The sequence below is a fragment of the Agelaius phoeniceus genome, chromosome 6, assembly GCF_051311805.1.
Source record: "Agelaius phoeniceus isolate bAgePho1 chromosome 6, bAgePho1.hap1, whole genome shotgun sequence".
NCBI lineage: Eukaryota > Metazoa > Chordata > Aves > Passeriformes > Icteridae > Agelaius > Agelaius phoeniceus.
Window position 1 is genome coordinate 53,405,008 of NC_135270.1, and position 24,720 is coordinate 53,429,727.

Here is a 24,720-nt window from a genome sequence, read left to right on the forward strand (position 1 = left end):
ATGCCCCATCCCTGGAAGTGTTCAAGGCCAGGCTGGATGAGGCCATCAGCAATCTGGTCAAGTGAGAGGTGTCCCTGCTCTGGCAGGGGGGTTGGAACTTAGATGATCTTTAAGATCCCTTCCCACCCAAACCATTCTGTGATTCACAATTTTAAAGTTCTTTTTCTTGTAAGTGTAGAACTGGCTTTGTGTATGCGTGGGTTGATTGATTTGATTTCTTTTTAAATGCTGAAGAAAAAAACTTTGAAGTTTTACTTCATTTGCATATGCATTTGTTCTGGATGGTTGTGAATGAGGATTATGTTGGATTAAAATTAAGCAGGTTTTGGTTATAAACTTGCATCGCTTTTGGCCTTCCAGATTGTTCCAGGACTGGAGTGAAAATACAAAGTTTCTCAGTCATTTTAATTTCTTTGTCTTCTGCCTTTTCTTCCCTGTCATCTCTAAAAGCACATGTCAGGCTCCCCTTCTGTCTGTAGAGGAAGACTTGCTATCTGTTTTAAGAAGAAAGAAATTCTATTTGATCTGTAGCTGAGCTTTGCTATAGCCAAAACAATTTGAGAGTTTTTGTAGTAGGTGAGAGTGTGGGTTCATCCAGCTCAGTGTCTTACCCTTAAAAGTGGTCCAGCAGGGTCTCTGCAGAAAAGTGAAAGGCATGGACATGTGTCATATTTGCCCATGGTAGTTTCAGGGTGCAGTTGTTGGTGGCTCAAATTTCCTGGGCAAAAAGGTTGTTCTTCTGCATTTCTTATCCTTCAGTTCCAGGAACTCACCCAGCTTTTCACTGAATTTGTGGAAGTTTCTAGCATCCCCAGTTTGCCATGGATGTGTTAATGCAGGAGCAGGTTAACCACAGCATGGCAAAATGGAATTAAATGCAACTTTGTGGAATCATTCAAAGGAAATTAATATGACAATGTACTGTTCTGGTACAAGCCAGCAGTTACGTTTGGAGTTCCATTTGGTTTTCTTTTTTTAAGATATTATTATATATTAGAAGTCAGTTACTGTTCTGGTCTTGCTTTAGGAAAAAAAAATTGTAAGGGCTTTTTAAACTTGCATTTTTGTTTAATGCTTTTGATTTGCTTTTCCTCTCCTATTAGTTTAGGTGTAGCTAGAACACATCACCTGTGACTGTTGCAGTAATTGCTGAGTGCTATTATGTTCTTTCTTTTCTTCTCTTACAGGGACTCTTCTCTGGAAGATTGAACAGAAGACTAACAAAGCTTTTGCTTGTGGAAAAGTGACTATAAAAGGAAAACGACACTGGTATGAAGCTTTACCCCAGGCTGTATTTGTAGCTCTAAGTGATGACACTGCCTGGATTATCAGAACAAATGGAGATCTGTATCTGCAAACAGGTACCTGAATTAATTGCAGGCTCTTTGAATTTTTGTGGGCTGAGATTATTAGATTTCAAGTCTATGGGATGATGGCAATTTGCTATAAACTTTTATCCACAGCCAGGACATAAGGAAACCTTTTTTCCTTGAGAAACACTTGGAAACAGTTGTGAGATTTTGTGTAATTAGGAGAGTGGAAAAGCCAGTTCGTTCATGGCCACTTGTTTTGTGTGTGCCAAGTGGAGTACATACAGTACAGAGAATTTATGGCATGGGGAAGATATGAGATGGATGGAGATAAATGGAAAGGAATTATAGAAAATATCAAAATAATACCCTTGCTTTGAAAGTGGTGTGGTGCACTGAAACAACTCAGCCTTAAGTGGGCAGAATAGGGAAAAGTAGATGGTTTGTGTTTTGAAAAGCACAGATCTCTAGAGGGTAAGAGTTGCCACTTGATAATGACAGGAAGGTATTCTGAGACAGAAGATGGTGAAGTGCTTTGGAAGTATAGACAAGTGGTATGTGTTTTATGTGACAGAGAAGGCAAAGCCATGGGGGAACAGAATGGGCTGTGGAGCAGGAATCTGCAGCTGCCTTCTTCCTGGATGTCAATGAGGCACAAACTGGAAGAAGGGGTATTGTAGTGGCAACTTTGAAGTCGTGGCCTTAGTTTTAAGTTCTTCAGTGAATAGAAGAGGATGTATTTGGAAGGTGTTATGCAAACAATATTCAGGCTAAATGCAAGCAGCTAGGATGAAGGATGGTAGTTTTGGAGTTAAGGGAGAAAAGTACCAAGGACTCTCAGGCACATGAGGTTTGCACAGAGTTACTAAGGAAAAATTACCAGTAACATGATGAAGGCATTACTGGTGAATGAAGAGGAGAACTGGGTTAAGGGCAAACTGTGTAAGACATATACAGGCAGGACACCATGTCTGAGTGGCTACCAAAATTCTTGTTCACCTTTCATTTAATTTTGGCACTCTAGTAATTTCTCTTTTAGGTTTAGTTACTGTAGCACAATGCAAGAATTCTTTGTGATTAAGAAAACTATTTTAAGTACACATCACTGTTTCAAAGACACTGTATTAATTTTTTTTTTCATTAAGTGTAGTAGTCCTAGAGAAATCAAGTGGCCTGCCCATGGTCACATGCATACTGCCAACAGGCATGGATAGGGGTGATAGAGAGTAAATTTTGGATGCTAATCATACAGGGCTCTGTGGAGGTTTGAATCAATATTTTTCTTCCCTTTGAGAGATTGGTTTGATTACATCAGCTTACATTCTGCTGTTCTTAGGCTTCCAAATTTGTCTTTTGATGCAAAAAATAAATTCTCAGTATATCAGTCTTCCTAATGAAAGGCAGCCAGTGAAAATTGTTGCTCCAGGATCTTTTCATCCCCTTCACTGTCTTGTGTAACATTTATAACAAAAGTGTGTGCTCAGAGGTTTAGAAATGAGTGTTCTTGTTAGTCTAGAATATATTATACACATGAGTCTGTTCATACTGGTTTTGGCAGCATGAGGAGATGAAACAAAAGCTCTGTCTCCTGAGATGTTTCACATGCAGTTTCATATGTGTAAATCAAGCTTCAGTGTAATTGTAAAGAAGACATGTTCCTGTAGATTAGCTGTAGAAATGTGTGCAAACTGCCTGTAAATCTACCAGAACCTCTCTGCTCCTTTCAGTACTACACACTGTGGCATGCTCTTTTGTAATTACTCTGCTGTCACTACTCAGATCAGGTTGCTTCTCTCCCTGGCATGTTTTGGGCAAAAGTTGTTCCATTACTGGCTTTTTCTTTGACTCTCCTGTCAGCTCTAATAGAGCTTTTATAAATGGAGATTCCTGGTGCTGACACTAGAGGGAGAAAAGGAACAGAAATGACAGGACTGAACATGCACTGTGCAGGGTGTTGAAGGATGTACAGTGTCTTTATTTTTAGAGGAAATTATTTGTAGTTTACAGAAAGAACAGTCACTCAAGGAAATTGTGATAAAATGACAAATGTTAGCATGTCAAGGAGATTCCCTTCTGCATTTTCCTTTATTGAGTTACTTTATCTCTTTCCTTTTTGTTGCAAATAGCCAAAGTTTGTAAAGCAATCCTCATTTTCTGATTTCTAGGCCTGAGTGTGGATCGTCCTTGTGCCCGAGCAGTAAAGGTTGACTGCCCTTATCCACTGTCACAGGTCACATCCAGGAACAACGTGGTGTGGGCTCTGAGCGAGCAGCGCGCCCTGCTCTACCGCGAGGGAGTGCGCAGCTTCTGCCCCGAGGGCGAGCAGTGGAAGAGTGACATTGTCAGGTAATCACTGCTGGGACACGCTGGCCATAGCCTGAGCGACACAAACGATTGTGCTGGAGCTCCTTGATGTTTGGAGAAGTATTGTCTGAGCTCCTGTGTCTATATACCTGTGTCTATATATCTGTGTTCTGTGTGTGGATTAATCTATTTTAGCTGTCTCTGTCTATACTTCCTTCCTTCCTACCAGCCATCCATCCATCCATGCTGCTATGTAATGAAAGGAATTGTCGTAAACAGAAGCAGGTTTAAAGAGTGAGAAAAAATTTTGAAATGTCTTTAGAATGATTGTCAACATGATTTGCTATTAAATATTCCTTCTTTAATCTGTGGCATAATGGTTTTAAAGGAGCTCTCTAGTTTTGAGAGGTTTGTTGTTTTGTTTTTTTTGTGACATTCAATGTATGCATTTTTTGGCCATCCACACAGCTTCTGCACTGCCCAGCCCCAGATTTTTATAAATACTTTGTGTAGTTGCTATTTAGCTTTGTAGTTGATCTTCTGCCCACAGTAGTTCATCTGTGCTTAAAAGCACTGAGTCTCTACTGCTGGCTTTAAGAATGTAGAATTTAGTGTCTCTTGTGACATCAGCCTGGTGCAAGTTTAGGAAGAAATTCAAGTTCTTGTTATCAGGTGATTTTATCTTCTGAATATCCTATTGTGAAAACTTGACTTGTGCCACCTTTCAGCCTGGTATTTGGTTCTTGAACAGTCTGAGAAACTACTGTGTCTTTGTTCAAATGTGAAATTTCTCATACTCTAATGAGTTTGTTTAATGAAAATACCTGCTGAGCTACACCTTAGGTACATTTCATGTTCTTGGACTTTGTGTTAAAATTGCAGAAGGCAGTCAGTATTTGTTCTTAAATTATCAAGAAAGGTTATCTGAAAGAACTGGCATTGTTTGCTACCTTTTCAGTGTCTGATATGATCACCTGACCCTGTTGACTTTCTGAGCTTGAAAATCGTTTACTTATGCAGGAAACTTACAGTCCTAAATTCAGCATTTATCTCTGTCACATAGTTAAGTTGAGTTTTCTCTTTGTGGTTCCTGAACTGTAGGTATTGTTCTCAGAATAGGTCAAGAAAGTTGAAGAGATATATTTATGAAGCTGTTTTATTAAAACCTTAAAGAACACAGCTCTTGATTGCTTATTTCTTGAACAACATAGGGCTTGTTTAGTTTTATTGTTATGTATCCAAGTTTCTCATCTTGAGTGATCTTTGAAGGACTCGTTTTTGTTGTAGTTGTTGAATGTTTTTTACTTAAATAAAATATAAAGTACTGAATAACTGAAAATTTAATGTCAAATGTTTTTTAGCTTGGTCCCACTGAATTTCAACCATGTTAAACTATTAGCATTGTATCAGCTTCCTTAAAATACCATTAACACAAATTTGTATTAAGGTTTTTAACATTTTTACTTCTTTGCATTTCCAGTGAAATGCAAGCTTTGGAACCAGTGTGCATAACCCTTGGTGATCAACAGACATTATGGGCTCTGGATATCCATGGCAATCTCTGGTTCAGGACCGGTATAGTTTCAAAGAAACCACAAGGAGATGATAACCATTGGTGGCAAGTAGGCATTTTTTTATTTTGCTTTCAGTTTAGTCTTTTGGGTTGATTATTTGTGTTGTTTTCCCACAAGATTCTAAAAAAAAATTCAATTAATAGTACACTTTATTCAGTATATTAAAACTTCTGTGTGGCTGTGGCTGAAATCTCTTTTCTGTGTCTGCTGTAAAGAGGGAAGGAAAACCATCCCATGGTCATACAGAGCAGCATTGCAGAAGCTTTCTAGAGCACAAGAAATGCTCTGCCAGGTCATAGGACATGCTGTTGAGGCCGAGCATCAAATTTGGCTGCTGAATGCAGCCTTTTCTCTTGTCTTTTAGTGCCCATCCTTTTCCTCAGCTAGAAAAAATAAATAATAAGTCACCATACAAAAGAATGTGTTTCACATTTTTCCATTCAGTTGAGGTTTCTTTGAGGCATGTGGAGCAGCTTGCTTCAGCCACAGTTCATGTGGGTGAAACCAACTCAATTATTGCAATTATTGTCTGGTATTGATTTAGGATTCCTGATTCTGGTTCTTCCAGCTTTTCTTGTTTTCTCCAGAGATAAGGGTGGGGAAGAAGGGAGTATAAAAACGGTCTTACAGAAAATTTGTCAACATGCTACCTTAGTTACAAGAATTTTGGTCTATGTATATGTATAATCCCCTTTTGCATGGGAGCATCATGAGTAGCTTGGCTTTGAGGTTATTGGCAAACTGCTGCTCTTTTTGTGTTCTTAGACATTTTATTCCTTTCTAGGAGTATCCCAGAGTGTTGCCAGCCTAGTTGTCCATGACAGAACTTGAGCAATTACTTATTTAGACCTCCTTCTGCACTGTGAATTAAAATGTCCATGAGGTAGTTGCAAAGGAGTATTGCATTCAAGTTTTTGTCATGTGGTTTGAATTGTTACACTGTGCAAATTTCTCTTCCTTTGGGAAATTGAAAATTTACCTCTCAGTTTACAGAGTTTGGCATGTTTTTAGAGGGACACATCCTAAAACAAAGGCCTATTTAAAATGCAGATTTCTAAATGGATTGTTGGATAGAAAAGAGCTGTAAGCTGGCATTTAATAATGATTTTGGCTTATTAGCAAGACAATTACTCAAAATGTACAATTTTTATTTTTCCTTTCCTACACTTTGAATTCTAAAAAACCTTCTGGTGAAAGATCGTGCAGTTCACCCCAGAGTTTAACTAATTATCAAGAGCACTTTTTTTCTCTTTTTTCCTCCAGGTAAGCATCACTGATTATGTAGTGTTTGACCAGTGCAGCCTGTTCCAGACCATCATCCAGGCAACTCACACAGTGGCAACAGCAGCTCAGGCACCTGTGGAGAAGGTGGCTGACAAGCTAAGAATGGCATTTTGGTCACAGCAGCTTCAGTGTCAGCCCAGCCTCCTTGGAGTCAATGGCAGTGGAGTCTGGATCTCTTCAGGCAAAAATGAATTCCATGTAGCAAAGGGAAACTTAGTAGGTTGGTGTGCTTTTGCATCTTAATTTAAGTTAAGAATATTAAATAGAAGGAAATAACTAACTAAATTCTGTCACCACAGAAATTACCCATGGCAAGTCAGGGCAGCTTTAACTTGTTTAAAAATTAAATTAAATTATTCATTAGCATTTGGTCTTAAATACTTTCTCATTTAAAGGGAAATATTTTTCATGGAAAAGTCATTGTCAACCAGTGAACTGTGCACAAGGTACTGCTTTTAACACCTACATTTGTCTCTTCTCTGGGATAAGGCAATCTTAAGCTGCTGAAGCTATTTTATCTTGCACAGTGGAGTCTGGCTCATGATCAGTGTGACTGTGCAAGACACCAGTGTTATGGTTTTATAGTGCTAATAGAGAGATTGCTTTATTTTTCTTGCTACAGTTCTCAAAATAGAATACTTATTTGGCACATTTCTTTGTTTAGGTAAACTCTAACAATACATCTAGCACACCTCATCACCAAATTTGTCTCCTGTTGAAGACCATTAATATTCTTCTTTATCCTCTTCTGCATTCACAGTTTTCTCTGTGTGTTTACATAGGTGTTGGGAGGAGACTTCCCCCTCCCCCCAACAGTATCTTGAAAGATTTTCATAGAAAATCTTGTCTAAAATATATTTAATAATTGATTGCAATAGAATTTCTTCTAAATTTGAAATAACAACCTGTAACAGAAAACTGTGTTTCTTATTAATGCCACTCATTCTTTCTTTCAAGGCACGTATTGGAATAATATTGTGCCTCGTGGTACTGCTTCTGCCACAAAATGGATTTTTGTGTTGGCTTCCCCTGCTTCATCTAAAGAAGGTTGGTAAATCAACTCTGCAGGTGTATAATATCTGATTTTTAAACAGAGTGGAATTGATGGTGTAAGTAATTAAATATCCTGAACTACTTCGGGTATTGGTTGTCTTTTCTGTTTGCAGGGATCTAAAGTAGTTGAAGTAGGGTGGAAGTATATCTGTAAAACTACTGGAGATTAAAATAACGTATTATTCACTCTCACCTTTGGTGTGGAGTGGCATCCAGCAGGGAAATGGGTGGTCCTCAGGAGCAGCAACCTCCTAAACTGCCACAGCATGAATTGCCAGAATTTGTAGTTGGAAGTTTCAGAGCATGCTTTGCTGAAATGCCTGTAGTAACCAAGTGCTTCTCCTGTCAGTGCAGTTATTGCAGCAAAATTGCCCATTATTGGTAAAAGTGAGACCCTGTCAGGGAATTGAACTGCTGATTACAGTAGTTAGCAATTGCATTATCTAAGTACACTGGCTTTAGTGGCAAAAATGTGGTTTAGAGCTGAAAAAGAATGCTGCTTTTCAAAGGCTATTATTGAGGATATAAAAGAGCAAAAGAATAAAGAGAGGTGATAGTGCATTGTTACATGTGTCTTATCTCTATTAGTTCCTTCAAATGAAACATTTCTTCAAATGAGATCACTTACTACTTCCTTTATTTGAGAAATGGAGTATTTAAGTGCCTAAATAAGGGCTTAGGATGTGTATTTGTACTTCAAAGCCTTACCCTGTGAGCATAGCCAAGAAGCTTTAGTTTTGCCTTCAAATGTACTGTTAATTTTGTTTCAGAAAAAGTAGATGTGTAAGCTTTCTCAGAGTGGATTAGGAACTATTTTAATAACAGAAGTGTCCTTTCCATAGGAAGCTTTCTGTGGCTGTGCCAAAGCAACAAGGATCTGTTTTGTGTCAGTGATCAGAATCCTCATTTTCGTCCTTCTACGGTGCAGCTGCCACCGGAGGCTGAGATGGTGCACTACTCTGCCTGCCAGGATGCCATCTGGGGCTTGGATAGTCTAGGGCAGATATTTATCAGAACACTTTCCTCCAGCTGCCCAACAGGGATGCATTGGACAAAACTGGATCTCTCCCAACTAGGTAGGACATTTTTAGTGAGTAGATTGTCTCTTAAGCGCACCATATTTTCCAGAAGTATCTTTCAGTTTATTGATGTAGAACATAACATTTACTGGATTAAATAGTGCCTACTGACAGGTGATTGTAAAATATCAGGAACAGATGTGGCTTTCAAAGAGTGTTCTGTTTAGCCCTTTCCAGGAGACAAGAAGATTCCTGTTTGCAAGGTACTTGGTGTGTGTTTAGTGCATCTTGTGTTGGTCAGTCTGAAGTGGCTCTGCCTGACACCGTGCTGTGCAGGGGCTCCAGCAGCTTTAACTAGGCTGGCTCTTATACCTCAGTGCAGCCATAGTCACCTGATCTGGGGCACAAACGTCTGAATTTTATGGCTAAACACATTTTTAACTCCTGCCAAGGAAGAATTATGCTCCAAGAGTGAATCATTCATGAGTGATGCAGCTCATAGCACTTATGTAGAGATTTATAGTGATGTAAACATTCAGCATAATGCTTAGAATGTGATGCTGGTTAACTGCTCTTTTCATTTGCTCAGGTGCTTGACCATGATTTGATCATTGAAATGTAATCACAGTTTGGAGTTTGGCTCTGGGATAACCAAGTTATTTGCCACCTTCATAAGTAGTATTCTCATCAGATTTATTTGTTTAATAGTCTGACTGTTAGAACATTCTTATATTGGTGCTAATCTGCACACCTCTTTCAGGTAAAGAGAAAGGAAATTGGGACTGTGCACCATTCTCTCACCATTTTAAAAATAATTGAACTGATTTGCAGTTTTTCCATTTGTGATGGCAGTGTTCATGACTGGTTTGATAACAGACAAGCAATTTTAACTTGAGGTTTAAGGAAAGGCAGACACAGCTGGCAGAGTTTAGGTCTCGTGTACAATTTTAGTGTATAGTTTATAATACTTCCTGGAAAAATTATAAACCGTGTCTTTTAAAATTAACTTGTTTTTCAGCTGTACACCAGTTATTTTTCAGACCTGATGATTTGGTTTCAAATCACTCATCATACCATACTTTAAACACTGATGCCTTTTACTGACCTACAGGATAGATTTGGCCACTTTGTCCTTCTCATGTTCCTTAGTGTGGTTTGAAACTCTTTTCATGAACCACTGCTTTCTAGCAGTTTAGACAGTAACTGTTTAACTGAGAAAATAAGTAACTTCTAGTCATTGTCTGAAAATCTCAGAAGAATTCATACAGGAAATCAGTGTAATTGGTGTTAGCTGCCTGTAATACCTGGCCTGTGAACTTCAGCAGTTCAGAAATTCAACCTTTACATTCAGCTGTTCCTGTCAGCTCTGGCACATGGTGGTGGCATAGAAGAGATTTGAGGCCAGGAAATACTGAAACACTCCACTGTACCTGTCACTGTGGGTTAGCACTGAAACGTGAAAATGTTTTAGACATTTTTTTTCCATTTAATTGCATGTGGTACATCACTGCTTGACAAGGTGCATATCCATGGCTATAATAGAAAAGCCTTTATTTGTTCTAATGAGGCTGAAAGAATTGGAGAGTTATTGTTATTGTGCCAAGTGTATGTTTAAGTTTACTCCAGAAACATTAGGACTATGACTGCAGAGGGCAGGTGGGGTGGGAGCAACTTTCTCTAAAGTGCAGTTCAGAATTCTGTATGGAAGTGATGGGGTTTACCAGCATTAGGTTGAAATATTCTTATTATGTTGGTAGTATCTTGCCTTTTACATTATGTACTGGGAGTAGCACCCAGTAGATTATTTTGATTAGCATTCCACTATCACTATCAAGGTTTCTAAACACAGTAGAATGACCTTTAGGTTTTAACAATAAACAATGCTGCTGGTTCATGCTACTTGCTCTAAAACAGTTGGTGAATGTAGTTAACATGACCTTGTCCTAAGATACAAATGGTAGGTGGGAGGAGGGAGAAACCCCAAAACATTTACATAAAGGCTGTGTTTTTGAATATCAAATTGTACTGTAGACCTAAATAATACCAGCTCTGCTGGGTAGGTGATATGTGATTCCATCTTTGAGTGCCTGATGCTTGTCTGGATCAGAGCACTTGGACAGCTGAGGTATCATGTGACAAAGCCATTGCTTTGAGGCATATTTTTTTAGAAGGAATAACAAGTAAGTAAGATTTAAGTAAGATTTTGGCTTTGCAGCTCAAAGTCAAGTCTCTGTCTACAAAAGAAAATTGCTATAGATGTTCTCATCCCAAGCAGTAGAAGTTTTTGTTTGTCATTTTGGTTTTTATATGAAGCGGTCTGGTTAAAGGAAATTTTTGGATGAGATAGGTTGATTTCTATTCCTGTGATCCAGAAAATGAAATAATTTTGGTTAATGAGATCTGTTTACTACAGATAATTAAAAGATAAAGCTATGTTGTCCTGTTGTTTCCTGTTCTTTTCACCAGCAAGCCCTAACAATTGGGAATATTGCATTCTGCAGCAATAAATACTTTGAACTTGCACTCTGTGGGATAAAATTCCACGCCCCTCTTTAAGGAATGCTGTGTCTGATGCACTTTACAAGGATTTGTTGCCAAATTTCACATCCCTGAAAACAGAACTGTTACCAAGAATGGGATATCCCAAGCAGCACTGGCATGTTCAGTCAACCAGCAAGGCCTAATTTTAGAGTTTTAGTTTGGAATCTGACCAGAGCATTCCTTCTGTAGTGGATCTGTACTGCTTGGGTCCCACTTTCTCTGGAACTTGTTTTCCATGACTTAGCTTTGTTTTCTCCAACATGGGGTGAAAAAAGGAAATCAAATGTTAGATACATTACATCATGTGGCTCTTTTAAAGTTATTTTGAAAGAGTAAGAGTTTCAGTAGACAGTTAACTAGCAGTTCTTTTTGGTCTAAAGTACCAGGTTTGCATCTCTACTGTCTTTGCAGGAATTTAGACTAAACCCAAAAACTAACCATGCCAAAATTCCAACACACACTTATTTGGCAGCTTTGTTTTTATGGTGGTGACAGGGTTAAAATACTGCTGCACATTGGAGATTGGTGTAATAAATATGTACAGTGGTGAGTATAAATCCAGTTGAAAATCAGTTCCTTTATTTACAGATGTGACACTGGTATGTTAACACTGAAATGCATAACCCATATGCTCTCATATTTTTGAAATGCTGCTGCTGTTAGGAATGTTCTTTGCTGGCTGAGTTACCAGATTGACACCTTTAAAAGTCTCCAAGCAAGGCCAGCTACAGAGAAGAGTTCACATTAGGTCATGTGAAAGTTTGTCTAGGCACTGATAACATTTGTCATGGAATGGTTCCCTGCTTGAATTTGGTTATTGGAATAGAGTATTTATAATGTGCTTTAGAAATTGCACTCTCCTGTGACTTTTATTTTTAGGTTTAGAAGAGAAATTTCTCACATATGTACTACCTGTTGGTTTTGTTCATTGTATCCAGCAATTTTTTTTTATTCTCCCACAAGTTGTATTAACTTCTAATCATTTTTATGTGACTAAAGCTTGTTTAATACAATGAAGTCTAAATACCAGTTGTGATTATTAGCTGAATTTGAAAGGAAAATGCCAGGTTGCTAATAATCTCTTTGTTATTAGGTGGTGTAAAGCTGATCAGCTTGACCTGTGGAAATCAGCATGTTTGGGCCTGTGACACCAATGGTGGCATTTATTTCCGTGTAGGAACTCAACCTCTTAACCCGAGTTTGATGCTTCCTGCCTGGATAATGATTGAGCCACCCATACAGGTAAAATGTAGATTGCAATTCTTTGTAACCCATTGGTTTAGCTCTATGCTAAACCTTAAAACAGTAATTTTAGAATTCATGGGAAACAGTAGAGCCAGGTTTTATAGTAGAGTGTAGCATTGAGCTATGCTGAGTACCCTCAGTGTGCTAAGTAAGGCTGGATGGACAAGCAGCACAGAGCAGTGGGTGTGGGAAGGCTCTGCTCAAGTGGCATGGTGCTGGATGCCTGCCTCCCTTTTCCTTTATCCTCACCCTTGTGAGTCTGGGATGCTTGTTAGGGTGCTGGGCCTGAATTCAGGGACTTTCCTTGTCTTGCAGTGCTTTGTAAGCATGCAGTACAACTGCAGCTCTTTTCCCTTGTTACCAGAATGGGCAAACTTTATATCCTTTCTACCTGCCAGCTGGGAGGGTCAGAGCTGAAAGAAGCTTCCTAATGTAACATGGAAGCATATTTGGAAAATATAGAAAACTGACAAAATCTGTTTCTCCAGTGTCTGTTTGTTGTTTGGTTTTTGGTTGTTTTCTTTTTAAATCTCTCTTTAACCACAGTGCTTGCTTTCATTGCTGCTCTAATACTTTGCAAGTTAATCTATGAAATGGGAGTAATTTCTGTTGTGGGTTGAGACTGCTGTAATGGAGCTGACCTCTGACTACTGATTTCATTCTTTACTCCTGGCACGAAATGGCTTGAACTGAACTGTCTGCTGGTCTAGCACAGTAACACTGGATGTGTTTGCATACTTGATGGACATTCTGTGGTGTTGCAGCATTTCTCTTAAAGATTTTGAAATGTGTGATACTTTCAAAAGTACACATTAAGAAACAGAAGTGAATCTGTGGCAGTGGAGTTGCAATCATTTATTTGGCTTTTACATAATTTGCTTTTAGTTCTGCTTATCTCTTATCAGCCAGTTGTTGGCTCATGTGTATCTCAGAGTGTAACAGCAAAGAAGGGCAGGGGAACAGGGAAATGAAAACTGCAGCTATGCATCCCATCAAATAGCACAGCACTGGTTAGATGACTAATTCTGTACATTTTGTAATGTGGTTCTGGAGAAATGGTAGCTTGTTTTGCAGAATAGCAAGGCAGACTGATAAATAGGTGCCAGTATCAGTTGCAAAAAGGACTTGGTTCCAGAGCTTGTTCTTGATGTGCTGCAAATGGGTCTTTGTGATGTAACACCTTGTCCCTGCTAGCAAGGGGGTAGGGCAGCAGCAAGATGAGACTGAAGATGTCAGCGATGATGTCTCCCATAAAGGCAGTATTCTTAAAAAAAAAGAGGAAGAAACATTCCATTTAAACTGAGTTTAACAAGAGACAGAGAATTAAACTTGTGTACTGTCTTCTTACCAAAGGTCTATCCAGGAGAATAGCCCAAAAAGCTGTTTCTCTATGCTGATACTATTTTCTCTGTACTAGGTGGTTCTCTACTCCTCCACTGAAGTAGATTAAACTACTCAATACAAAGGTGTTTACAAGAATTGGGATTTGCTATGGCTCATGATTTGGCAGTGACTTCCTTGAGTAGAAAGTGGACAAGGTTGAAAATCAAATTATTTCCCATAATCTTATGAACAAAGCTGGATGATGTTGCCTTCCAAAAATTATAACCTTCTGATACCCAGAGCAGTGTCATTCCCTTTCCTGTTATCTTGCCAACTCCTGACATGGCAAATTTAATGGGTCAATATAAAGAGGCAAGAATTCAAACATTGCTTGCAGAGACGATGAAAACTCACGGCTTACATGCTTGTTAAAAAAAGCATTCCAGCATGTTAAAAAAAGTCATTAAATGAGCAGCCATTCATGCTTTAGCAGAGGCTTAATGCAAAATGAGAAAATATGTGAACTTTAAAAGTATTTTCAAATACAACTTGATGTCTGAAGAGTGAACTATTAAGTGAACAATATTTGTTTATTAGGAACACCTTACTGTTCTGTCCCTTAATTGACTTGGACACAGTTCATGCTGCTTTGCTCTTATATTCAGACCAACAGAAATACTGTAAGAAGTATTTCTGTGAATGATTCAGCCATTTTCTGTTTGAAGAAGGAAATCAAAATTGCTTTTCACTTGCTTCAAGTACAGGAGCACTCTCAAATAACGTAATTTAAAACCAGCTATGGATATTTCATTCCCTAGTAAATGTCAGAGCCAATATGACTTGGCTGTCCCAGATCTCATGACTCAGGAGCAGCTTGGGAGCAGCTGCAGACTCTGCTTTTATGGTGTCACTTCTCCTTAAAGGAATGCTGCAGTTGCACAGCATTCATCTTTGCAGAACTTCACAAAGGTGTTCAGAGACTGCAGTTTTGATGAGATTTTGCTCATGCTAAAATGAGTGAATATCATTTAAGTTCAGTCTTTGACTTTGTGATGCTGTATTTTTTCTTAAATCAAGGCTAAACCCATTCTTGTTTGTAACTCTTCTCTCTGTACCTCCTTACTGAAGCATCTCTTGAGATGAAGAAAACACTATTTGTTCTCTGCCCTCCTTCTTTATCCAGTACTTCAGAAGTGGTTGATAACATCATTAGAGTATCTTGAGCAGTAGTACTTTATATATAGCTGGTTTCTGTGATTCATCAATTTGGTTCTGCAGTCTTAGAAGTAAAATAATTATGTAGTTAAGCAGCTTTTTGAAAGCTGTTTCAAGGACATTGACAAAACAAATCAAAATGCTTTGATGAAATTATTTTAGACCAGGAAATTGAAAATGTTTTTCCATTCTATTGTTAGCATGTAGGACAAAACTATCATCTGTTGCAACACATCTCAAAATATGTCCATATTTTTACATACATAAAAATTTAATTTTAAAAAAAGCAGGAAATACAAATATTATTTATATAGATAATATAGAGTATCTTTTTATATGTTTGTATATTTACTAGGATTTAACGCTTTTCCAATATCTGGCCTAAAGGAAAAATAACTAAAAATAAAATAGAAAATTAGTATAGACTGTAAGACTAATTTAGATTATTAAAGGGTAGAGCTTGATCAAAAGGTAAAAGTCTTTAAATTGCTTTCAAAGGTCCCTCCAAGTTGAACGGTTTGAAAATAATTCTTTGAACATTTCAGCTTTGATTTCTGGTACCTTCTGAAAAAGACGCTGAGACAAAAATCTGATCTTGAGAAACTCTTGCTTCCCACAGTTTAAAAACTGGCTTTAAAACCTTCTCAGATTTACATCGAGGCATCTATCAGATAAACAACTTTATGTGACCAAATTAAAGGAAACAGAATAAATATTTGTAATGAGTGACTAATCATCTAATCATTGTAGATAATCAGTCTTACTCTAAAAATAGATTGAGACATTTTATTGTCACTTCTTTAATTGCTGCTCTTTGTTAATTTGTAACCAAATTTCATAGAGAATAGGATTGAAAAAGTGATACTATTAAATCCAGAGGTCTGTTTAAATATTCTCATAGCTTGTCTGAGCTACAAAGTACAAGGGGTTTGTTTAGGGAAACATTTGGTTGCTGCATAAAGCTTTAGATGATCATTTGTAGTTCTCAGCAGATGAGCACTGCTTGACTTAGTTTGCCATAAAAGTGTCACCTGCATTTTGTGTGCTTCAAGTTAGAGAAACTTTTGATTTACTGCTCTTCCCATAAACAGCCTGGTAATTGTGTCTCTGTACTTTAAGCTTGATATCATAGGTAAGAGAAATTCTTACAGGTAGTAGAAATTCTTATTGACTAAGGAGGAGCTATTTTTTTCTTGCACACAGACTTCCAAAAAATAAATTAAGGCTTTTCATGCTTTTGCAGTCATTCAAAAATTATTAAAACTATGAAGCAAGTGGTAATCCAAAAATGCCATTTAAAATGTAGGCAAATTATCTGTAATTCTGAAAAATCACTACAGGATAGATTTAAGTTCTTTTCAATACCTCACATTGAACATAAGTCAAGAAAAGCTAAGGTGTTGGTTGTGCCTTACAGATGAGTGTTGACTTGGTAGAAATGGTTATCATCATCATCATCTTTGTTTTGTTTCCTTTATTTAGATAAAATTTTGCTTACCTTATAGAACACTTATTTTGGATCTGGAGACTTTGTTCTGCATCTGCCTTGATGCAGAACAAAGTTCTGCATTTCTCAGTGAGATTTCTGTTGTTATTAAGGCCAATTCTGCATTAAGTGGTACTTAGAGGAGGAAGTGGTGAGCAGTCCTCAAGATCAGATTTTGCCATTAAGCTGAAATGCAGGAAGGGTTTGTTTGAAATGATCTTGAAGAATTGAATATTTTGAGGGAAAGGAAATTTTTCTGTTGAAAATGCTTTATAGTTTTTACTTCAGAATCATCATCTACTTCAGAACATCCTTGTCATGGAAGTCTCTGTTCTTTCCAATGCAGTATTCACATTCCTGTTCTTTCCAAGTCCAGTGGTTTTTACTAGCACAGACCAGCTTGCATTTCTCAGCCATTGCACAGACATCTTCTGAGTTACCATGAGTTCTGCTTTGGAGTGCTAAGATGAGATTCAGAGGAAGGATCTTTAATTAACCCAAGTCTGCTTAGGTTGGAGAAGTAATACAGTCATTAGGCCTGGTTCTCTCTAGACCAGACTAACTAGTCTGTTGTTCTGTATATCTTCACTCATGTGAGGCCTCTGAAGACATTAATAGGGAGATGATTTTCCTGGAGGACTGCACTTTTCAAGATGATGTAGAGAAAAGCTGTTTGGCAGTAGTAAGAGCAGCTGTCTCAAGGTGGGTTGCAAATAAGTACAGGAGATCAAAGCTTCTGCAGCTGTGTCTTTTGTTTAGCTGATTTAGAATGCCAGAATGTTTAAGTTCAAGTCTGTGCTATTCTTCACAGGCATGCCTATCTTAAGTAATTGTAAAGTTACATAAAAGGTGCTTTTAGAGGCTGAAAAAATGCAATTTCAGCATTTGTTCTGGAGTTGCCTCACGCTGATTCCATTGCTGAGTGTAGTGCTTATTATCTTCCTCCTTGTTGCTAGTTAAGAAAACTGCTGGCTCTGTATTTCACTGTAGTTTGCTGCTTTGGAGTTTTAGCCCTCTGATGTTGTTTTAGGGCCCAGCTATCGCCGTGTTCAGAAAAGCGGCGCGTGGCCTGGCCTGGGAGATAACAATTGTTATCAGCACCAGAAGCTTCAGGTCACAGAAAGTGCCCAGTGAACAGTACAGCCAGAAATTCAGTAGGCAGTCCTCCTGTGTCCTTCTGAAATGTGATCTCCAGGTGGTGTATTTGCTTTTTGACAAGACTGGCTTACATTTAAAACAGCAATTGTGAGAGGAGCCTTCAGTTGAGAGAACCTTCAGTTTTCATACTTCAGTTTGGTCATTATTTGGAACTTCCTCCTACCTGAAACTCTTCCAATATTCCCATATTTTGGTTACTTAACACAGAATTAGATATTTAATTATTCTTCAGAGAGATGAAGAAATATATTTAACATTCAGTTGGGCAAATAAAGTAACCACAACTATCATTAAGTTTTGACCATTTTTCAGGGTTATTCTATTCAAAAATAAAAGCACCATGGTACAAAAATTCATGGGTAGAGGATGATCATCATGATTTAGCAGGTATGGGCTGTGGTAGCACAGAGTAAGGAGACATCCTGGAATATCTGCTGGACACATCAGACCCTTTGACCTTGACCCTTCCCTATAACCCCCAAAAATGCTTTCTCTCCTTGGTAAGGTATTTAAGTTTGAAAAACTAAAGAGGGCACTTCACAGGCATAGGCTGCATCTGAGGGTGTTTCACTGATGCTCATTAAAAGTGTATTTATAAGAAAATAAAAGCCTTGGTTACTCAGGTTTGCTTATACAAGGTTTTTATTACCTAGTGTTAAATTATGTTCTGTTTCCTGGGAATTTGCACTTAGTGTTTACTTAACGCACATTCCTGTAAATAATTAATTTTTATTTTCCTAACAGTTCAGTTCTTCAATATGTTATTAAAAATACCGGTAGGGGTAATTACAGAGGGCTTATCTCCTACATTACAGTTTATAATCTTAGTTATAAAACAGTGTGACCAGAATACAGTTGGGCAAACCTGAGTAGGCCTGGAGTTTGTATGGTCTCTAAAGTGGTTACATGAAATTTTAATTATTTATTTTTTAATTGCTTCTAAGGAGCAGTTGTATTAAGTATTTTTAAAGCATTTTGTTTCTGTTGAGAACATGTTGAGTAGTTCCATGGGTTTGGTTTGATCTTTTCTATGATTCAATACCATGTGTTGTTGTCTTTCCCATGTTTCTGCAAGAAAAAACATTGGAATAAAAAATTTAGAGCTAACAGAAGGGAGAGGTCAAGGGATTTCCTCCTTGGCTTTGCTTTGTCTTCCAGATTGTGCTAATCATGGACAGCACAGTAGATACCTGCTTGGTTGGAAATACCCATCCAAGGCCTTTGTCCCTTTTATCCAGTGGGGGCAAAAAGTGGGGCAAAGGATCCTGTTGCTGTTCTGAGGCTTCCAAGGAAAATAATGCTCCAGTTTTACAGACAATAAATAGTTATGTTTTTCTGGCAATTTAATGCCAGGTTTTCTGAAGAACATGTGGCATCAAGAAAGACCAAACATAGATTCATCTTTCCTACTCCTGTATAATGCCTTGATCTTCTCTGCAGAGAAAAAAACACTTAATTTAGCAAGCAAATGCTGAAAGGGCTTTATAACCTTCATTCAAATGGACCTCAGAAAATAATATGTAAATAGGCCTTTCCTGGGGGAGAGTATCTCTAAGTTGCATTCTTTGCTATCCTCATTAGGAGGGTCTGGATGCTGTTAGTCATGAAAATAGTCAGATTACTCTGATGCACTCATAATACTCAAGAGTGTGAGAAGTATGCCTGATGTGACCTTCTTACAGTCTGGCCTGGACCAGCTGAAGGTGTTTCTGCTTTGTCTTTGGAAGGCAAGGAGAACATTTGTGCTGAATGGAGCCACCAACCTGTTACAAAAAGGATTGGGCTTGGCCAGACTGATAATGTTCTGTTTAGTCTTCCTTATCCTGCATATTTGCAGCAGAACAGAGATAATGGAGGTTTGCTGGTACATGGACTCTGTGCTCCTGAAAAGTGACGTGGAAAATGTTCTGGTGCCTTTTTTGTGTGTGTGTGCTTGTCCTTTCTTCCTTGACAGGGAACTTTAACCATTTGGGTTCAGCTGTGACTAATAAGAGAAAACTTTTGAGTAGTATGTAGGGGAGACTGGGTGGAGAAATGTGTTTGTTTTTACTTTGGATTTAGTTTGATACTATTACCAATAAGTTAAATTCTTACACTGAAGTTTACTTCTCTGTGGTGTGCAAAAGAGAGGAAGTAACTTGCACAGAATTATAAAGCTAATGGACAACTTGGTAACTTAAATATGTTTAGCATAGACATTGTTTCTTGATATAATTTAACAATTTGCCAGTTATGTGATTCCTTCAAGTTTATTTCATTTTATCAACACTGTTTTCACAACAGACATGTGGCAAGCTGGTTTTCTTTGTTTTTATTTGTAGCAGAGGACAGATATATCCACAGCTCTCAGTATATTGCTTTTATGTTGAAAAGGACGTAGCTGATAGTGTTGCAGTCCATGATCCTGGTGGAAATTCTTCATATCAAAAGACAGGGAGTGACTGGGATGTTTGCAGGATGGGGAATCTGCATTCAGATCTGACTGGCTAAAACAGTCAGACTTGTGAGATTTTTAGAGTTTAGAAATGTTTGGCACCCCAAGTAATAGAAAAACAACATTCTGCAATTTTTTATCAAATAGCACTGGATCCATGAATGATCCATCACAGGTTGATCTCTCACAATGCTGTTCATATTGTGGATAAATGTATAAACAGAATTTGGTGTATCAGAGCAGGAAGGCTGAGAAACTGCTGCCAGGTTCTTTAAAATTCCAGATTCTCCAGTAAATTACAAATAGGACATGTTTCACAGTCAAGGTATATAAATCTCATGAATGCTGTTGGAAGTTAAACCAGCTGGGTAAAGGCTACGCAGAAATAATTTATCAATTTTCATGGTTATCAGTCTCTAAAATGTTATCAGCAGATTTATGAATTTGCAGAGATATCTCTCTTTAGTGCTATGAGAGAACTCTATTTAACCTTTAGCTGCAGCTGTAGAGATTTTCTTGTTATATAACTTATAAAATACTTAAAGCATGCTTATGGTAATTAAAACTTAGTGAAAATTGGATATATCTGAGATAATAACAGCATTATTGTTCTAAGAAAATAGTTCATTATGTCAAGAAAATTTAAAATTAATTTAATCCACCTTACTGTGGTAGCCATGAGAGTGGCTTCTTGTTGTAGATGTGTGAAAAATAATCCAGAAGTCAAACCTTTGCAACAAGCTCTAAGAATTGCCTGTATTTGTTTCCAAACAAATTTCCTGGTTTGTGCCAAAAGCTGCTGCATATAATGATGTCATTCTGTGTCCTGTCAGTTGTGTCCTTTCCTGGCTGTTCCACAGCAGAAAGCTGAGGGGTGGAGGAATTGCCTGGATCCTTTGCAGTAGTAGTAGGAGAGTTGTTTTATTGATGTGAGGTTATCAGAAAGAGCTGAGTAGCCTGAAGAAGAGAAGCTGGAAGTGAAATAACCAGAGGGGCAGGGAAACTGAAGGATGAAGTGAGCCCACTTAGAAAAGCAAAGAATGAGAAGACTATTTGGCCAAGCTTTTAAACACATTTTGAATTTGATGATTGGATTTGTTTCTGAAATGTGTTGGTGGTGCAGAATAGGGTAGAAGTAATTGCTTTGATTACACTTGAGCCTGCAGTGGTGTCAGGAGCAATTTAGCTGAGATTCATACAACAACTTTTGTGGCTGTCCTTTTGGGTGGTTCCTCTGCTTTTGTTAGCTTCCACTGCCTCTAAATGTGTAATAATGCAGAGGCTTAGGTAGCAGGTTTAAACAGTAAGTGTTTTTGGAGGGAAATACTCCTCCAGCTTTTTCTCAGAGAATTCTCTTCTAGAGAGAATGACAGTAGAAGAGAGGCTTGGGATCCTGCCATATGAGAGTGGGGAGCAAGGTGCACAAATCTCAACAGTTCAGCAACAAAATTCCACCAAGGTGTCAGGCACAGTTTGGGACAGACCCTGGTTGGAACATGAAGTGTATTGCAGAGCATAGACAGACACACTGCCAGTCTGTGGTGTGAGGGACATGGGGGAAAGGTGACAGACAGTCCTAGATCTGGGAAAGAGGTGGCTATTTAGAAGAATGTGGTAAGAAGGAGATAAGTGGATTAAAAAAATGAAATATAAAAAAAAAAGATGAAAGGCAGAGGTCTCCATGCAATACTCCAGCCTGCACAAGTTGATAACTGCCCAGCTCCCTTGTGTGAAAACTTGGGACTGCAGGAGTGTGGTGAGGGATGAGATGGAGCAGGGAGCTGCCCTGGAGGGATGTGAGCAGGGACAGGGGGGAGTGAGAGCCAAGGGGGCTGCAGAAAGAAGCAAATGAAAAATGGAGGGGAGAAATGGAAACTGGGCCAGGAGTAAGGATCACTTCCAGAAAAGGGGCACAAGTCCAAATGGGAAAATCATGTGGGATTTTGGGGTGTTTTGTTTTTAGTGTGGTTTGGGCATTTGATGGGTTGGTTTTGGATATGTTTGGAGATTTTTTTGGTGTGGTTTGTTGTTTTGGGGTTGGGTTTGTTGTTGGTTGTTGTTTTGTTTTTTGGGGTTTTTTTGTTGGTTGAGATTTTTGTTCAAGACAGTAGTTTAATACCAATCTGAAAATAACTAAGCAGCTGTGTATTCTATGTAGTCAGTGCTTTTCAAGACAATTAGTGGCTTTACTTTTAAGTGTTCAAACTGCAGCCACTTGTGAATTTACTGTGACCACAGGTAAACACTTGATCAAGGCTCTACCAGCCTCAAGCTTCCAACAAAGGGCAAATACCTAATGAGAGGAAAAACATGAGAAGATAGTCTGTCAGGGGCCTTGAAACCTAAACAGACAGAATTGATTTGGTGATGCAAGTCAGATTTGGTTGTAGCTTGGTCAGACCCAAGTCAGCACCAACATTTTAAAAGCAAAACCAAAGCAGGGAACTGTTATGTACACAGAAGGCCCATCTGGGACTGGGCTGTGTGCTTGTATATACATGCAGATCATGCTTCTGTATCCCTTGGTTTATACATACAGAGAGCTACTTGCTCTTCTATTTAGTTACTCTGGAATTTCAGCTTATGCCCATGAGGCTAAAGCAGGGCATGCAGTGCTGCTTTGTGAGATGATGTATTTCAGACATCATACTGTCTTCTGCAGTGCCTTTACTAGGCTGGTGTGGAGAAAAACTTTTTTTTCTTTGATATCCATGTTTTATTTAAAGTCCATGTTTTGCAGGATTTTGCAATCATTCAACCTGATTGGATGATAGCTTTTGCTACAAAGTCATGATATTACATCAGTGCCACTGATTTTGAACAGTAGTTAAGACAAATCTCTGTAGAAGCAGGTGGAGTGAGGACATGCCTGGGAGCAGAATGGGAAGTGTGTTTCACTTGTGTTTGCCAGTGGGCAGTGGTGTGGATCCTCTCCTGCAGGTGAGGTGCTCCAGTACTGCAGTGCTCTGCAGTGAGTTCCATGGGTGTATTCCTGTGGAATGGAGTACAGGCAAGAAGGCAGATCATCATTTCCTTGCAAAGAGGAGACATTCAGACTGTAGAAATGTACTGCTTTAGAATATGCTTAGAAGTCAAGTGTAGGTTTATTAATGTTAGGAAAACTTTCTGTCAGGCAAGAGGAAAATAATGCATTTTGTGCATTTCTTTGGAAGAGCTCCTTCTTCCAACTTGCAGCTCAAACTGTATCTGATTGGAATAGCAGTGGTTAAGCAAATACTAACACTATTAGACTTGAATACTGAACTTTAAATATTAATATCACTATGAGTAATGATACATTCATTCATGTTCCTTTTGCACTTACAAAGGGCCAAAGTTCTTGGAAAATGGATAATTGTGTACAATAACACATAAAATATCAGATACATTTCTCTCTGTTTTTAGTATCTGGTAAATATTTTACTGCTCTTGTGTACATCTGTGAAAAACAAATGCTACAATAGTACAAAGATATAGTAGTTCAAAGTTTAAATACTATGCTTAATTTTTATAGCCAGTAGGAATCAACTTGGTCAGCATTCATTCAAGTCCAAATGATCAGATGTTGTGGGCAATTGATAGCAAATGGAATGTCCACGTACGAGTTGGAATTACAGATGAAATGCCTGTAGGCACTGACTGGGAACATGTTCCAGGTAAAAATTAATGCATCAGTTCCTTGTTGCTTCTGCCATTTTCTCAGTAGTTTTGTTTCATTTAGTTTTTTTTTTCTTGTTGCTTTTTAAATTAGATAGTAATGCTTAATTTATTTTTTTTCCAATCAAGTGTTTGATAAGGGTTATTTTTTAAAGAGGACCTTGGTTTTACTTAAAAACACTGAGTAGTTAACTGGGAGAAATACAATTTTTTAAAATTAATTTCTGATGTGTTATTTCAGGCTGCTGCCACTCAATTAGTAAGTGGTACAGTTCCCTTTCAATTAAAACTAAAGCAGAATTCCTAAGCAGCAGGGAGACTGTTGTGCTGGGGGATTTTGTATTTAATTATGATATCACATGAGGTTTCTTACCTAGATGTGGGTAACAAAAACCTTACACTATTTCTCACATCTTTCTACTAATTCTGTGTGCTGGATATGTTGTGGATTAGGTAATTACACTTTTGCCTTGCCTTTAAATAAAACTAAATTTCATTTCTTTCCTTCTAAATAACTGCATCGATGCTGTCTGCTTTTTAAAGATTTGTCACTGCATTAACTCATGGCACTTAGTTGCAGAGTACTGTTGTGAAGAGAGGGCAAGAGTCCACAATGTCTGTAATATTAACCATTTTTAGACAAATTAAGATTGTAATTGTTGGCTTACTCCCTATGTGGTAGTCACATACAGTGGGGGCTCCAAAAGCATGTTATGAAGGTCCTCTAATTGGATGTTGCTTGTGGCTGTGGCCACATAACAAATTATATCCATGTTGGGATAACCCTTATGGTCAATAGATGCAGGGAGTGCCAAGTCTGCAGTTAAAAACCTTTTTTTGTTCACCAGCGCTTCATGCAAGAAAATACAAAAACTCTTACAGTCTTGATGTCTGCTCTCAGAGTACTTTCTGCAAGTGTGTTTAGAGTGCAGGACAGCCTGGTTATTCCCTGCTCATGTCCCTGCAGGTTTGCAGGCCTGCCAGCTGGCTCTGAGTGCCAGGACGGTGTGGGCGCGCTGCCCCAACGGAGACGTCGCTCGCCGCTACGGCGTCACCGACAAGAACCCTGCAGGAGACTACTGGAAAAAGATTCCTGGGAATGTCTCACGTTTAACAG

The 24,720-nt window shown here is 38.3% G+C and overlaps 1 protein-coding gene and 1 long non-coding RNA gene across 4 annotated transcripts in view; one reads left to right on the forward strand and one right to left on the reverse strand.

The window, feature by feature from the left end:
• TECPR2 (tectonin beta-propeller repeat containing 2) overlaps positions 1–24,720 on the forward strand; it is a 43,256-nt gene that overhangs the window by 16,017 nt on the left and 2,519 nt on the right. For all 3 annotated transcript variants that reach the window (XM_077180717.1, XM_077180719.1, XM_077180718.1), the window contains 9 exons: positions 1,188–1,361; positions 3,476–3,656; positions 5,095–5,236; positions 6,452–6,692; positions 7,430–7,519; positions 8,368–8,601; positions 12,179–12,327; positions 23,461–23,602; positions 24,571–24,720. In XM_077180717.1, coding sequence (XP_077036832.1) covers positions 1,188–1,361; positions 3,476–3,656; positions 5,095–5,236; positions 6,452–6,692; positions 7,430–7,519; positions 8,368–8,601; positions 12,179–12,327; positions 23,461–23,602; positions 24,571–24,720 — 1,503 coding nt within the window. The remainder of the gene's footprint in view (positions 1–1,187; positions 1,362–3,475; positions 3,657–5,094; positions 5,237–6,451; positions 6,693–7,429; positions 7,520–8,367; positions 8,602–12,178; positions 12,328–23,460; positions 23,603–24,570) is intronic.
• LOC129121118 (uncharacterized) lies at positions 13,171–17,665 on the reverse strand. The gene is made up of 2 exons (XR_008534382.2): positions 16,367–17,665; positions 13,171–13,594 (listed from the first exon to the last, which is right to left on the reverse strand). It is a non-coding gene; the product is annotated as an uncharacterized LOC129121118 (long non-coding RNA).